Below are 14,198 nucleotides of genomic sequence, written 5' to 3' on the forward strand. Positions count from 1 at the left end.
TTATAATAGTCAAGACACAGAAGCAACCTAAATGCCCGTTGGCAGACGATGGAGAAAGAAGATAATATTCCATATATGCAATGGAATATTACTCAGACATAAAGAGAATAAAATAACGCCATTTGCAGCAACATGGATAGACCTAGAGATTAAGTGAAGTCAGTCAGACAGAGAAAGGCAAATAGCATATGATATCCTTTATATGTGGAATCTAAAAAATTGATACAAAACATTTTTTATTTACAAAACAAAAATAGACATAGACATAGAAAGCATTTTTTATTTACAAAATAAAAATAGACACAGACATGTAAAGCAAACTTATGGTTACCAAAGGGGAAGAGGGGGATAAATTAGGAGTATGGGATTAATACATACACATTACCACATATAAAATAGGTAAGCAGCAAGGGAACACATGGGGAACTGAAGTACAGGGAACTATATTCAGTGTCTTGTAATAACCTATAATGGAGAAGAATCTGAAAGAGAATCTATATGAGTCACTTTTCTGTAACCTGAAACACGACACTGTAAATCAACTATACTTCGATTTAAACAAATAGTAAGTGGAACAACTCTCCTCCCCACCTCATATCACAGCACAATTTCCATGACAAAATATATATAGATGTCAACAAGTGAAAATCACATGGCCTAAAAGCAACATTCCAGAAATAAAGGATAGCATGAGCAGGGACACCAGGAAGAAAAAGCACAGGGTATTAGAGGATGGGATTAATACTCATTAAATTGGAGTAAGGAACACAACAGAAGTTTGGCTCAAGTTACTAATTAATCTTCAAAGCACAACCCCCACATCCTGAAACATTTCAATTTATTCTTTTAACATACAGAGCAGACTCCAAACTCTTCAGCCTGCATTCAAGATCCCTCCTGCTTTAACCTAACTTCTTTTTACATTTCAACCAGTGCTTGTCAGTGCTGTCTGTTTGCCAAGCATGCTGTGATGATCTACGAATGACACCTCCAAACTCTACCCACCCCTCACCGTGTGTGTGTGTGTGGGGGGGGGGGGGTCTGTGTGTGCGCGCTAAGTCATTTTGTTCATGTCTGACTCTTTGTGACCCTATGAACTGTGGTCCGCCAGGCTCCTTTGTCCATGAGGTTTTCCAGGCAAGAATACTGGAGTGGGTTGTCATGTCCTCCTCCAGGTGATCTTCCCGACCCAGGGATGAAACCCTGTGTCTCTTATATCTCCTGCACTGGCAGGTGCTTTCTTGACCATCAGCGCCACCTGGGAAGGCCCAGTGTCCATGAAAACTTCTCAGATCCAACTAAAATATGTTTGAGTTCACTTGTACTACAGCTGTTGATTGTCAGTATTTGGCTTGCCTACTTCTTAGGCTCTTTGGCAGCTATTCTGGGTTGGATAGTGTCAAATCCTCTCCCACTCATGTCCTTCCTGGACCTTCGAATGTGACTTTACCTGGAATCAGTGCCATTGCAGATGTAATCAGTTAAACTTAGGTCATACTGGAGGAGGCTGGACCTTCCATCCCATCTTTTAAGAGAAGAAACATAAGGAGAACAGAGTTAAGAGACTGGAGTAAGGAGTAGCTATAAGCACAGAACATCAAGGACTGTTGGACAGCACCAGAAACTGGAGAAGGGAATGGCAAACGACTTCAGTATTCTTGCCTTGAGAACCCCATGAACAGTATGAAAAGACAGAAGATATGACACTGAAAGATGAACTCCCCAGGTTGGTAGGTGCCCAATTTGCTACTGGAGAAGAGTGGAGAAATAGATCCAGAAAGAATGAAGAGATGGAGCCAAAGCAGAAACAATGCCCTGTTGTGCATGTGACTGGTGATGGAAGTCTGAAGCTGTAAAGAACAATATTGCATAGGAACCTGGAATGTTAGGTCCATGAATCAAGGTAAACTGGAAGTGCTCAGACAGGAGATGGCAAGGGTGAACACCGACATTAAGGAATCAGTGAACTAAAATAGACTGGAATGGACGAATTTCATTCAGGTGACCATTATATCTACTACTGTGGGCAACAATCCCTTAGAAGAAATGGAGTAGCCTTCACAGTCAACAAAGGAGTTCAAAATGCATTACTTGGGTTCAATCTCAATAACGACAGAATAATCTCTGCTCGTTTCCAAGGTAAACCATTCAGTATCACAGTAATCCAAGTCTATGCCCCAACTGCTAATGCCAAAGAAGTTGAAGCTGAACAGTTCTATAAAGACCTACAAGACCTTCTAGAACTAACACCAAAAAAGATGTCCTTTTCATCATAGGGGACTGGAATGCAAAAGCAGGAAGTCAAGAGATACCTGGAGTAACAGGCAACTTTGGCCTTGGAGTACAAAATCAAGTAGGGCAAAGGCTAACAGAGTTTTGCCAAGAGAATGCATTGGTCATGGCAAACACCCTCTTCCAACAACACAAGAGTTGAGTCTACAAATGGACATCACCAAATGGTCAATATCGAAATCAGACTGATTATATTATTTGCAGCCAAAGATGGAGAAACTCTATACAGTCAGCAAAAACAAGACCAGGAACTGACTGTGGCTCTGATCATGAACTCCTTACTGCAAAATTCAGACTGAAACTGAAGAAAGTAGTGAAAACCACTAGACCATTCAGGTATGACCTAAATCAAATGCCTTACGATTATACAATGGAAGTAACAAATAGATTCAAGGGATTAGATCTGATAGAGTGCCTGAAGAACTATGGGTGGAGGTTTGTGATATTATACAGGAGGCAGTGATCAAAACCATTCCCATGAAAAAGAAATGCAAAAAGGCAAACGGTTGTCTGAGGAGGCCTCACAAATAGCTGAGAAAAGAAGAGAAGCAAAAGGCGAAGGAAAAAAGGAAAGATAAATCCATCTGAATACAGAGTTCCAAAGAATAGCAAGGAGAGATAAAAAAAGTCTTCCTCAGGGATCACTGCAAAGAAATAGAGGAAAACAAAGAATGGGAAAGACTAGAGATCTCTTCAAGAAAACTAGAGATACCAAGGCAATATTTCACACAAAGATGGGCACAATAAAGGACAGCAATGGTATGGACCTAACAGAAGCAGAAAATATTAAGAAGAGGTGGCAAGAATACACAGAAGAACCATACAAAAAAGATCTTCATGACCCCGAGTGATGGTGTAATCACTCACCTAGAGCCAGACATCCTGGAATGTGAAGTCAAGTGGGCCTTAGGAAGCATCAGTATGAACAAAACTAGCAGAGGTGATGGAATTCCAGCTGAGCTATTTCAAATCCTAAAGGATGTTGTGGCTAAAGTGCTGCACTCAATATGGCAGCAAACTTGGAAAATGCAGCAGTAGCCACAGGACTGACGGTCAGTTTTCATTCCAATCCCAAAGAAAGGTCATGCCAAAGAATGTTCAAACTACTGCACGATTGCACTCATCTCACATGCCAGCAAAGTAACGCTCAAAATGCTCCGACCTATGCTTCAACAGTACATGAACCATGAACTTCCACATGTTCAAGCTGGATTTAGAAAAGGCAAAGGAACCAGAGATCAAATTGCCAACATCTGCTGGATCATAGAAAAAGCAAGATAATTCCAAAAAAAAACATCTACTTCTGCTTTATTGACTACACCAAAGTCTTTGACTGTGTGGATCACAACAAACTGTGGAACATTCTTCAAGAGATGGGAATACCAGACCACCTTACCTGCCTCCTGAGAAAACTGTATGCAGGTCAAGAAGCAAAAGTTAGAACTGTACATGCAACAATGGACTGGTTCCAAATTGGGAAAGGAATACAAGGCTGTAAACTGTCACCCTTATTTAACTTACATGCAGAGTACATCATGTGAAATGCCCGGCTGCATGAAGCACAAGCTGGAATCAAGATTGCTGGGAGAAATATCAATAACCTCAGACATGCAGATGACATCACTCTTATGGAAGGAAGTGAAGAAGAACTAATAAGCCTCTTGACGAAAGTGAAAGAGGAGAGTGAAAAAGCTGGCTTAAAACTCAACATTCAGAAAACTAAGATCATGGCATCTGGTCCCATCACTTCATGGCAAATACTTGGGGAAACAATGGAAACAGTGGCAGACTTTATTTTCTTGGGCTCCAAAATAAAAGCAGATGGAGACTGCAGCCATGAAATTAAAAGACGCTTGCTCCTTGGATGAAAAGGTATGACCAACCTAGATGGTATATTAAAAAGCAGAGACATTACTTTGCTAACAAAGGTCCGTCTAGTCAAAGCTATGGTTCTTCCAGTAGTCATGTATGGACATGATAGTTGGACCATACAGAAAGCTGAGCCTCGAAGAATTGATGCTTTTGAACTGTGGTGTTGGAGAAGACTCTTGAGAGTCCCTTGGACTGCAAGGAGATCCAACCAGTCAATCCTAAAGGAAATCAGTCTTGAATATTCATTGGAAGGACTGATGCTGAAGCTCCAATACTTTGGCAACCTGATGCAAAGAACTGACTCACTGGAAAAGACCCTGATGCTGGGAAAGATTGAATGTGTAAGGGGACGATAGAGGAGGAGATGGTTGCATGGCATCACCACCGACTCAATGGACATGAGTTTGAGTAAGCTCCAGGAGTTGGTGATGGACAGGGAGGCCTGGCGTGCTGCAGTCCATGGGGTCGCAAAGAGTCGGACACGACTGAGCGACTGAACTGAACTGAACCAGAAACTACCAAGAGGCAAGTGGGGAGGGGGTTTACCCAGGGTCTCAGAGGAAACATGATCTTGTTGACACTTTTAGTCTTTCGGGGTTCCAGCCTCCAGAACTGTGAGAAAAGGAATATGTTGCTTTAAGCCACCCAATATGTGTTACTTCTTTATGGCAGCCCTAGGAAACTAAGACAACAGTAACTTTAACTTCTACTTTACGTTCCGGCCCCAAGAGTGCCATACCCACAGACCACTCCAGTACTACGCAGGCGCTCAATCCCGTCGCTAGTAAAGGAATGAGTTGAGCTTCAGCAGTCCTACTAGCCAAGAATTACCAGGCATTTATGAACTAACTGCTGCAAGATGCACAGCCAACGCTCAGCATTACTGAAGCAAGATATGTGACCACAGAGAAAACCGAAACACAGTGAGAAACTAAATACAGCATGGGGCAGGTGGAGCAAAGCGAGAAACGCAAGCAACTGACGCGGTACGGGGGCCTCGATTTCACGGAGGACCCCTGTGGGAGAAGGGGGTTATTTTCTTAGAAGATGGCGTCTCCAAGTCGCTCTCCCAGGCGCCGCTGAATGGCTCCCAGGCCTCTCCCCACGGCCGTGGACCCGGCAGCAACAACCCACTGTCCAGCGTTCCTCCGGTTTGTACCGCCCAGGGGAGAGCATACCTCCTACAGTGTCACAAGCTTAATTCTCGGCGCCTGCGCACGGCGCCTCGACGCAACGCACCGCCTTACGCTGCCGCGTGGGGCAGGACTTCCTCCTGGCGCCCCGGAAACCGGAAGGAGCTCTTTTCTGCAGGAAGGAGAAGGGAGTTGCCACCGACATCGGATACCGGAAAGCAGGCTCGTTGTGTTGCGTAAGGTAAGGCTGCTCTCTGGCCATTCGGCGGGGCGGATGACTGCAGCGACCTTGTAGGCAGGCTGTCTGTAGCTTCGGGCTTCAGGGATGCGGCAGGGAACCGGAGTTAGAGGTGAGGGGTCGGTGTATCTGGCGCCGGGTCAGGCCACTAGCGACCGAGGTCTCGTTACTAACTCATTGTCCTCGTTACTAACTCATTGTCCTCAGCTCTTTCGACCTCGTCTGGAAAACGAGCTTAATAGCTCACGGAAAAGTCGTGAGGATAGATACGGAAGGGAGAAATCCACACCCAGAATGAAGTTTAAGAAAAAACTCAAGTAGGTGTAATTTCACGGGGGCAAGATCTGTGTTGCGTAAGTTACGTAACGTAAAAGTCTATACGAACCCTGCCTTTCTGAGTCGATGATTCCTGCCTGGTAGCAGCGCCTGTTGCATTAATTTGAAAAAGTACTCTCACAGATGGTCATTTTTAAGCTTCCCGAATTGGCCAGCAGCGTCATCGTTTGGTATTAGAGGTGGAACAGGATCATCTATGTCATACCCCTCCTTTCATCTTAAATTGAAGCACAGTCTCTGAGAGGAGACCGACTGAAAGTAACACAGGTTGTTAGTGAGACAAACTAGAAGTGAGGTTTCATTTCCAACCCAGAATTCTTTCCTCCACACCGTGCTCTCTTTGGATTGCTAAACAAGTCTTTGGGAGAAGAAATGAGCGGGAATGAAGAGGGAGGTGGTGTACATTTAGGTGCATTATGAATCCATCCAAGGTATACTGGGACAGAAGAAAGGTTGAGAATCCTTCTTCCTGCTCCTGCCTGGACACGGAATTTGAAACCCACTTTCTAATAAAGAGACTTGTAATTTTGGAAGACAATTTGATGTCTCTCTCTTTTTTTTTTTCAGGTATATGAGCACTTTGAAAGCAGAACACCGTTGTTTCCATGATTCGATCATTCAGAAATTATGAAGGCACAGTTCTTGGCTTTGATTGACTTATAGTCAAGTGGAGTAGACATAGGTCATAGTGGCAGTATAGCCACTTAAGTATTCTGAAGGAGGTGAGTGTGTGGCACTTAACTCAGCCTGAGAGAGGAAAAATTAGTCAGTACTTCTAAGAAGCGACTTTTATACAGGCATTTATACAGGTGGACAAGGATGGGGGGGGGTGGGGGAGGTCATTCCAGATTTCCAGGAATCTGTGGCTGAATTCTAAATTGAACAGAAGACACTGCCAGGTGTTTTTCCCGGAGCATTAGCCTTATTTTTGGATCATGCTTCTCTTGTTTTCCTTCTCTCGCTGCTTCCCCCCCGTAACTGGATGGGTATTTGGGATATGAAAGGAAGTCAGAGGGTAGTAAATCTTTCTGAGTGGCAGAATAATAGGACGGCTTTACCAAGAAGTAATGTATGTACTCAGTAAATCCATTTGTAAAAACTAAGTTCCTGCTTTGTTTAAAGGCATAGCTAGGAAACCTCAATTTGTTGGATTCTTTCCCAGTGAGTGGATTATATTCTTGTCTCCAGTTCAGTCTTTTTTTTTTTTTCAGTCTTTTTGAATATAAGGACATTTAAGGTGCTTTCAAAGAAGAGATCCCCACATTTAAGCTTAGGAATGAGCACGGGGGAGACAGCAAGATTAGAATCCAAGTTCATACTACAAAAACATTTTTGTTGGCTCTGTCTGGGTGACTGCATGTTGTTTTAATCAGTTGCAAGCTGTTAAGTTGAATTTGCATAGCTCACATAAATGACAGTTTAATTCCACCAGGATTTGAGTGAGGTGGAAATAGAGCAGAAAAACCTGAATCTGTCAAACTGGGGAAAATGAAGAAAAGGCAATCAATTAGTAAGTTGGGCTTAATGTTTTTTTCTGGGATTGGGGAATTGCAGAAAAGAAGCTCTGTAGTAGCAAGACATGAACTGTTCAGAAGCTCTGAAGTAATAAGACATGAACTGTTCAGTAGCATTTCTAAAATACTTGGGAGCATTTTACTGACTTGGGGCATAGTTGTGCCTCACTCATGGTTAATGCTCCTTGCAGGAGACTTCCTAATTGACAGAAAAGATGCTGACTGGGTGGACTTTTTCCAAATCACAAAGTGTTATCTTGCATTTAGGTTCATTAACCATTAGTTGCTGTGAAGGAACCATATGTAAGAGCTCAAATTTCTTAAAGCTTTAAGTTATAAAAGGAATAAATGACCATTCCCTCAGTATCTTGACATGCTAGAAGACAGTGTTCTAAAAGCTGGACTTGTCATGTTCTTCTGGAGACTAACAAAATAAGAGTCCTTGAAGTCAAGCTGACTCTGCTTTTAGCCTCCTAAATGAAAAGGTAGATAGAACAGGTCTTGTGTGCAGAATGAATTCAAGACCTACTTATCTACCAACAGCAATAACAGTTTGTATCATCTTCCTGTAGAACATAGGAGTAGTAAATACAGAGATGAGTGAGGGTGAAGAAAGACTTCGCGAATCCATGAGACGCTTACTCTTCATTGATAGGAAAGCAACTGGACATTGGAGAGGTTGGTTAGCAAAGCGGAGGAGGGGACCTGTCCGGTAGTGCAGGCTTCGGAGCGTCCAGGAAGCCTCCAGATGGCTACACCTCCTTGGATGGAGACCAGCATGGTGTTGTTTACAGAATGCTGCATCATGGTGAATCGTGCTGGGGGCAGCTGTCAGTGTGTGAGCCATGTGAGGTTTTCACACGAAAACCTCATGCTGGAAGATGGAAAGAGCAGACTGATGACCAAGCACAAGCTTCAGAAATGTTTTATTGGACGTGTACAAGTGCTTGCAAACTGTTGTTTGAATCAACAGGAAGTCAGTTATTAAACATAATACTTCTCCAAAGAAAAGGCGATTCAGTTTTTCTAGAAACCAGTGTCAGTTTATATCCCAAGTCTCTAACCACCTTTGCAATCTCATCTAATAAGGGTGCCTTAGGTTCTGAGTGTTCTAAATCTCCGAACCCCTGTTAGTCTACACCAGGATTCGGTGGCGGTTTTACATATTCCCTTTCCCCTTTGTTAAGGTGGGGAGGCCAAAGCTTATGTTAATTACTTGCTCAAAGCGTTATAAGGTGATATAGGCAAAGCTAAGAAAAGAACAGATTTTGATACCTTTTGTCTTAATTGCCCATTATGAAGGATTGTGGCTACAGTGGTCTGATTTTTTTTTTTTTTAATCTTTTTCTGTTTTGTTTTTTAACAGATTTATCAGCAGGTTGCAGGTGAACATGGCCTTGAGGTAAATCCTGCCCCTTGTTGAAATGTAGTTTCAGTAGATAGTTCTTGGCATTTTAAGGAATTAGAATATTTTACAAAAAAACAAACGTTTTGTTTTGGTTCTTTTCTAGGCTTTTTTTTTCCTTGTAGAATATGAGAAACATGTTAAAGGTTCTTTATGCTGAGTAATTGTGATGCTTGAAGTTGGTCATCTGCCTTGTTTAAATTAAGTGGACTTTAAATATCAAAGCTAATTGTAGACCATGTTTTCTTGATTAAAATCTTATTAAAACCTTATACGTGCCTAGTTTTTATCCATTTTATCTTATATGTGAAATAAAGCCTGTTAGAACCGTGTGCTCAAACTTATTTGATCTGTGAGGTCCAACTTCCTACTCAGTTTTTTTAGTAGCTGAGAGCATTTTTGAATACATACACACACACATACACATATATTTTAATTGCAACTTGAGCCATCTCTGTGCTACTTCCTTATTTCAGGGTAGGGCAGAGATATGTGTGTGTGTGTGTAAGGAGGTTTAAGATTGTCAGGTTGAGTTGTGAGTTTACGAATCTGAGTTCTAAAAAAAAAAAAAAAAGAATCTGAGTTCTTATTTATATGAATAGGCAGGGTTTTGAGATAGGAGATAAGAGGGGTTCCTTGTGTCAGACTCAGCATGCACTGGGAAGCATGAAAGATTTTTCAGTTAACACAAAACCCTAAGTGATGGGCATATATGTTTAAAGAAGCACCCACAGGACATAATACTAAATTGTCTCTGAGAACTGGCACCTGGAAACTTGAACTCAACAACCAAACCAGAAATGCAGCCGAGAGGGCTGGGCATGGAGCTCACAGAATGCAAGAGAGCAACGAGGCAGGAGGCCTCAAAGCCAGTGGCTGAAGACTACCTCTCCCCATAGCGCTCAGCTCTGCACTTGGCGGACGGATGTTTTCTCCTAAAAGACTGTTGTGCATCGCTCTCTGTCATACATGGTTCTGCATTCTCATGTTTGTCATTAAATCTCCTCTCCTGTAGGACAAGGGGCTCCCCAGGTGGTGCTAGTGGTAGAGAACCCGCCTGCCAATGAGGGAGACATGAGGGTTTGATCCCTGGTGGGGAAGATCCCCTGGAGAAGGAAATGGCAACCCACTCCAATGTTCTTGCCTGGAGAATCCATGGACAGAGGAGCCTGGTGGGCTACAGCCCATGGGGTCGCACAGAGTCAGACATGAGTGAAGTGACTTGGCATGCATGCACACACATAAGTGTTATTTTTCTCTTTGTTCAAAGGGAGAAGCTCAGGGAGATAGTGTGACTTTTCTAGGGTCTAAAGCAAAGTGACTATAATAGCAATCAAACTCGGGCCTTCCAATTTCAGATATGGTTCTCTTTACCTTATAGGCAGTTCCTAGAATCAGTTGCAACTACTGGTGTCTATGTTGACTAGACCTACGAGGGCCCCCCAGCCCCACACCATGTCCCCAACATGCAGTGAAAGCAACACGTTTAGTATTTGTGTGTGACACCAGGAAGCACGTGATATTGCATCTTTACCGACCTGGCCACCAAGCCCCAGGTGCCCCTTTTCTGTCACACTGCCTCCCCTCCCATCTCGTGGTCGTAGGTCTTTTGCCACAGCTTGAACGAGCCCTGCCATCCCTCACATGTAGAGCAGTGATAGGCTGAAGAGCGGTGGGTGGATGAAAAGGAAGCTCTTTTATTCAACAGATACTCTGTGCACGTGTCAGCCCTCGGGGACTGAGTGCTGAACAAGACAGACTGTCTTGCCTTTGTGGAATCAGGCATTATAAAAGTCACTTCAAAATTAGAGAACATAAATACCATGGAGAGGAACAGGTTTTTAGAAAGTACTTGATGGGAGAAACCTCACCACCCAGACTGCCACTGACCACTGGGAAAATGAGAATGCCGCTGAGAAGAGCATACGGCTTCCTTGGTTCTTGCAGATGGCCTCTTCTCAAGCCAGTTCTTGGCCAACAAATGAGATGTCACAAGTGCTGGGGCAGCCAGAGCCACTAACATGAATCTTCCCTCCTCCCCCAAGCTCCGCAGGCCTTGGGGACTCAGATACTTTTCATATACACAAATAGACCAATGCAGTTTGACAACCTTAAAGACCTTTGAGTTTAGTTTGAGCCTTCATTTTAGAGCCAGGACTAGAACTGAGTAACCTAGCCTCACACAGGTGGCAGTGCCCAGGATCCAATCAGGTGAAATGAGTGCCAGCACGCCAGTCTGCCAGAGAACATGAGCCAGAGGTGACACTGGGTGCACGGTGCTTGAACGCCAAGTTCAGGCAGCTGAGGTGTGAGTGGCTGGGAGAGGGGTAGGTACGGAAGAGAGACAAGCAGAGTGGGCTAATAGAAAGTGACGTGCTCTGGCATTGAAATACCGTTGTGTATCTTCAGGCAGCCAGGCTTTTCCAGGGAAAAACAAGGATGAACAAACTGGTGAAGCTGACAGCTGAATGTATACAGATGCTGAGAAATGTCCACATTGAAAAATGACAACTTTGCATTTTCATAGTCTAACAGAATACCAATCTTCTTTGGGGGAACCGTTATTCTTATGTCTGGAGTCTTCTTGTTGTGTAGAAATTCATACTTATGCCTGAAGATTAAATGTTGATATAGCAAAGCTTCAGAAACTCTGTGGAGAAGCTTCAGAACATTTCAATTTTCAAATACTCCTATGATTATTATTTTCCTTCATTAAATGACTATCAAAGTAACAGGCCATTTCTAAAACTATACATCTCTTTGTCCTAAGAAACTTACATTTCAAAACTCTGTTTTTGAGCAGCCACTTAACCTAGAAAACTTAACACACAGTATCATAAACTCATACTGCATCAAAATTTGTATAGAAATCATATGTTTAAAATGTGGATTTCAAGGTTCAGATGTGTAAATCCCCTGAAATAAAAGACATTTGAAACAGGGAGCTTCACGATCTTTCATGCAGTTAAAGGGGCCTTTACGTATATTCTGCACGGTACTGTGAGGCATCCCATTCTTAAACTTTCAAACCAAGTGGGGCACCTGGGGGCCGTCACCACTCAGAACTGTATGCACTGGCACCCTCTCCTGCTGGGGGAGGGTTTCACCACGGAGCGAGGCTGCCTCTCCTGTGTGCTTTGGAAATGGCTGAAGCCAAAGCCAAGGGAGTTGCCTAACGCTGCCCACTATGGACATGTCAAGAGCTCTGTGGGCCAGCATGTGGGTCCACACAGTTGGGGTGAACACTTAAGAACATGCTGGAGCAAACCAGCCTGTTTCCATCCCAGTTCACCTCATTTTTTCTCAACAGCAGTCACTCTCTACTTCCCTCCCACCACCTATAGAGTCTAAGACTGTGAGTCAATAAGTGCAAGTCCTCCATTGTGAACACACACACACACACACCCCGACATCTTTCCAAGGTGGGACTACAAACCTGCTCAAGCGCTCAGCTTTTGCCCTTCCTGTCCTACTCTGTCTTGCGTTTCCACCCTTCTTTTAGCCTTACCCCTCCCACTCCACACAGATGCCCACACTTCCTTTATGCCCCTTGTTCTTAACTAAGAGAGGAGACTGATTTTTAGTCTTACTTCAGGCAGAATATTCAAAAACTGTGTGGCTCAGTGCACAGTGTTTCTTGCATTCTCCAAACTGGGTCTGAGGTCTAGCAGAGTGCATTTTAGAGTGCATTTTAGTCCTAATACCTTACAGGAGGAAGGTTGCTCTTCTCACCTTTGCTTCAGCATGGCAACATTTAACCAACCATGATCGAGGCTACACTGCGTGAAGCATTAATAGGTTTCAGCAAGCTGAGGGTCAGAGGTCCCATAGTACAAACAATGCTGGGAAAGTGGGGTGATAAAATTTTTTGCAATTTTTGAGATGGAGAGAGGTTGCATTCATGGCCTTCTAAGTCTGAAGTGTCTATTGGCCTGGGCTTTGTGGATTTTCCTCCATTAGAGGACAGAATGCTTTTAGCAGCAGAAGCAAACCAGAATTAATCATAACCATTAAGCTTCTGCCCACATCTACCAAAAAAGTTGGATTTGGAGCTTCAAGTCAAACTTCATTTAGTAACACTGAAGTTGAACATAAATGTAAAACCAACCACTTAGTGGTAAAGAATGCTGTCTTTGGAGGGATCCATGTTGGCAGTGGCTCTGTGTAAAGAATCCACCTGCCAATGCAGGAAACGCAGTTTCCCTCTCCGGTCTGGGAAAGTCCCACATGCCATAGAGTAACTAAACCCGAGTGCTACGACTATTAAGCCTGCGCTCTAGAGCCCGGGAACCACAACTACTGAGCCCACATGCTCTAGAGCCTGCGCGCCGCAACAAGAGGAGCCAACGCGATGGGAAGCCCACACACTGCAACGGGAGAGTAGCCCCTGCTCGGCGCAACTAGAGAAGAGCCCGAGAAGCAACGCAGACCCAGCACAGCCAAAGTAAGTAAATGGGATGACACAACTGTGAGAAGTAAATGAGACCGTATGTGTAAGGTTGTTGCGCAATGCTTAACACAGAATCAGTGCTCCATAAATTTTAGCTATTTTATCAGAAGTACCCAGAGCTGCTTTCTCTTTCTAGCTAGACCAGGGAAAGGGGCAGGAAATGAGTCCTGAAACATCTTAGTGTATTTTAGAAAACATAGCGTGGGCCTTACTTATTACAGTGAAAACCTCTCGCTCTATTCTTAGCAAAGCACGTTTTGATCTCGGGTACCCAGATTTCGCCTTACCTTGATGACGCAAATGCGTGCCTCATGCACCACGAGAGGCGGTTTGCCCCCAGCTCCTCCTGTCTGGGGACATCTTCAAAGGCCACACCCACCGTGTAGTCCGAACACTCGTCCACCTCCACCTCCCAGTAATGGCGCCCTCGGACTGGAATCAGGTTTCCCATGACTGCAGCACACCTGGTTTTAAAAGAAAGGAGAAGTATGTGTCGTTTGGGGTGACCCACGCCTGGCTGTGCAGGTGAGTGACTGGAACCAGCTGCTGGGGTCAGTCAGTGAGTGGTCAGGAAGGGTGGAGGCAGGTGTTCAAACACCCCATTTGCAAGGTGGCACAACCTTTGCTCTCAAAGCTCAGCTGCCTGATGCTGAAGAGCAGAAGGTTAGTGCACTGCTGGTCACAGGTGAGGAGGAGACACGCCCACCCTGTGTGCTTTTTCAGCAACGGGGCTTTTTACAGTAACAAGAAGGTTTGGTTCACTTGTTCCTTAAACAAGAAAGAGACTGAGGACTTTCCTTGTGGTCCAGTGGTTAAGACTGTGCTCACAACGCAGGGAGCCCAGGTTCGATTCCTGCCCTGGAACTAAGAGTCCACATGTTGCAACTACGGCTCAGTGCAGCTAAATAAATAAATATTAAAAACAAATGAACAAGACCACAGGCCTAAAGTGGGGCTC

General features: G+C 44.0%; 1 protein-coding gene, 1 long non-coding RNA gene and 1 other non-coding gene across 5 annotated transcripts in view; 2 read left to right on the plus strand and 1 right to left on the minus strand.

Annotated features, from left to right (window-relative positions):
- Nucleotides 1-5,458: 5,458 nt before the first annotated feature.
- LOC122706330 lies at nucleotides 5,459-9,062 on the plus strand. Of its 3 annotated transcripts, XR_006344376.1 has the most exons (4): nucleotides 5,459-5,538; nucleotides 6,439-6,593; nucleotides 7,304-7,381; nucleotides 8,752-9,062. It is a non-coding gene; the product is annotated as an uncharacterized LOC122706330 (long non-coding RNA). The 3 variants fall into 3 exon arrangements; XR_006344374.1 differs by adding an exon at nucleotides 5,743-5,852 and having other exon boundaries at nucleotides 5,469-5,538; nucleotides 6,439-9,062; XR_006344375.1 differs by having other exon boundaries at nucleotides 5,463-5,538; nucleotides 6,439-9,062.
- On the plus strand, nucleotides 7,803-7,930 carry LOC122707263. Its single transcript, XR_006344777.1, has one exon.
- Nucleotides 9,063-10,467: 1,405 nt separating the features above from the next.
- Nucleotides 10,468-14,198, minus strand: part of FSD2 (fibronectin type III and SPRY domain containing 2) — a 36,811-nt gene continuing 33,080 nt past the window's right edge. Inside the window, exons 13-14 of the mRNA XM_043921477.1 lie at nucleotides 13,528-13,704; nucleotides 10,468-11,401 (exon numbers count right to left, since the gene is read on the minus strand). Of these exons, the coding sequence (XP_043777412.1) occupies nucleotides 11,149-11,401; nucleotides 13,528-13,704 (430 nt within the window). The 3' untranslated portion in view covers nucleotides 10,468-11,148. The remainder of the gene's footprint in view (nucleotides 11,402-13,527; nucleotides 13,705-14,198) is intronic.

The sequence above is a fragment of the Cervus elaphus genome, chromosome 13 (genome assembly GCF_910594005.1).
Source record: "Cervus elaphus chromosome 13, mCerEla1.1, whole genome shotgun sequence".
Classification (NCBI taxonomy): Eukaryota; Metazoa; Chordata; class Mammalia; order Artiodactyla; family Cervidae; genus Cervus; species Cervus elaphus.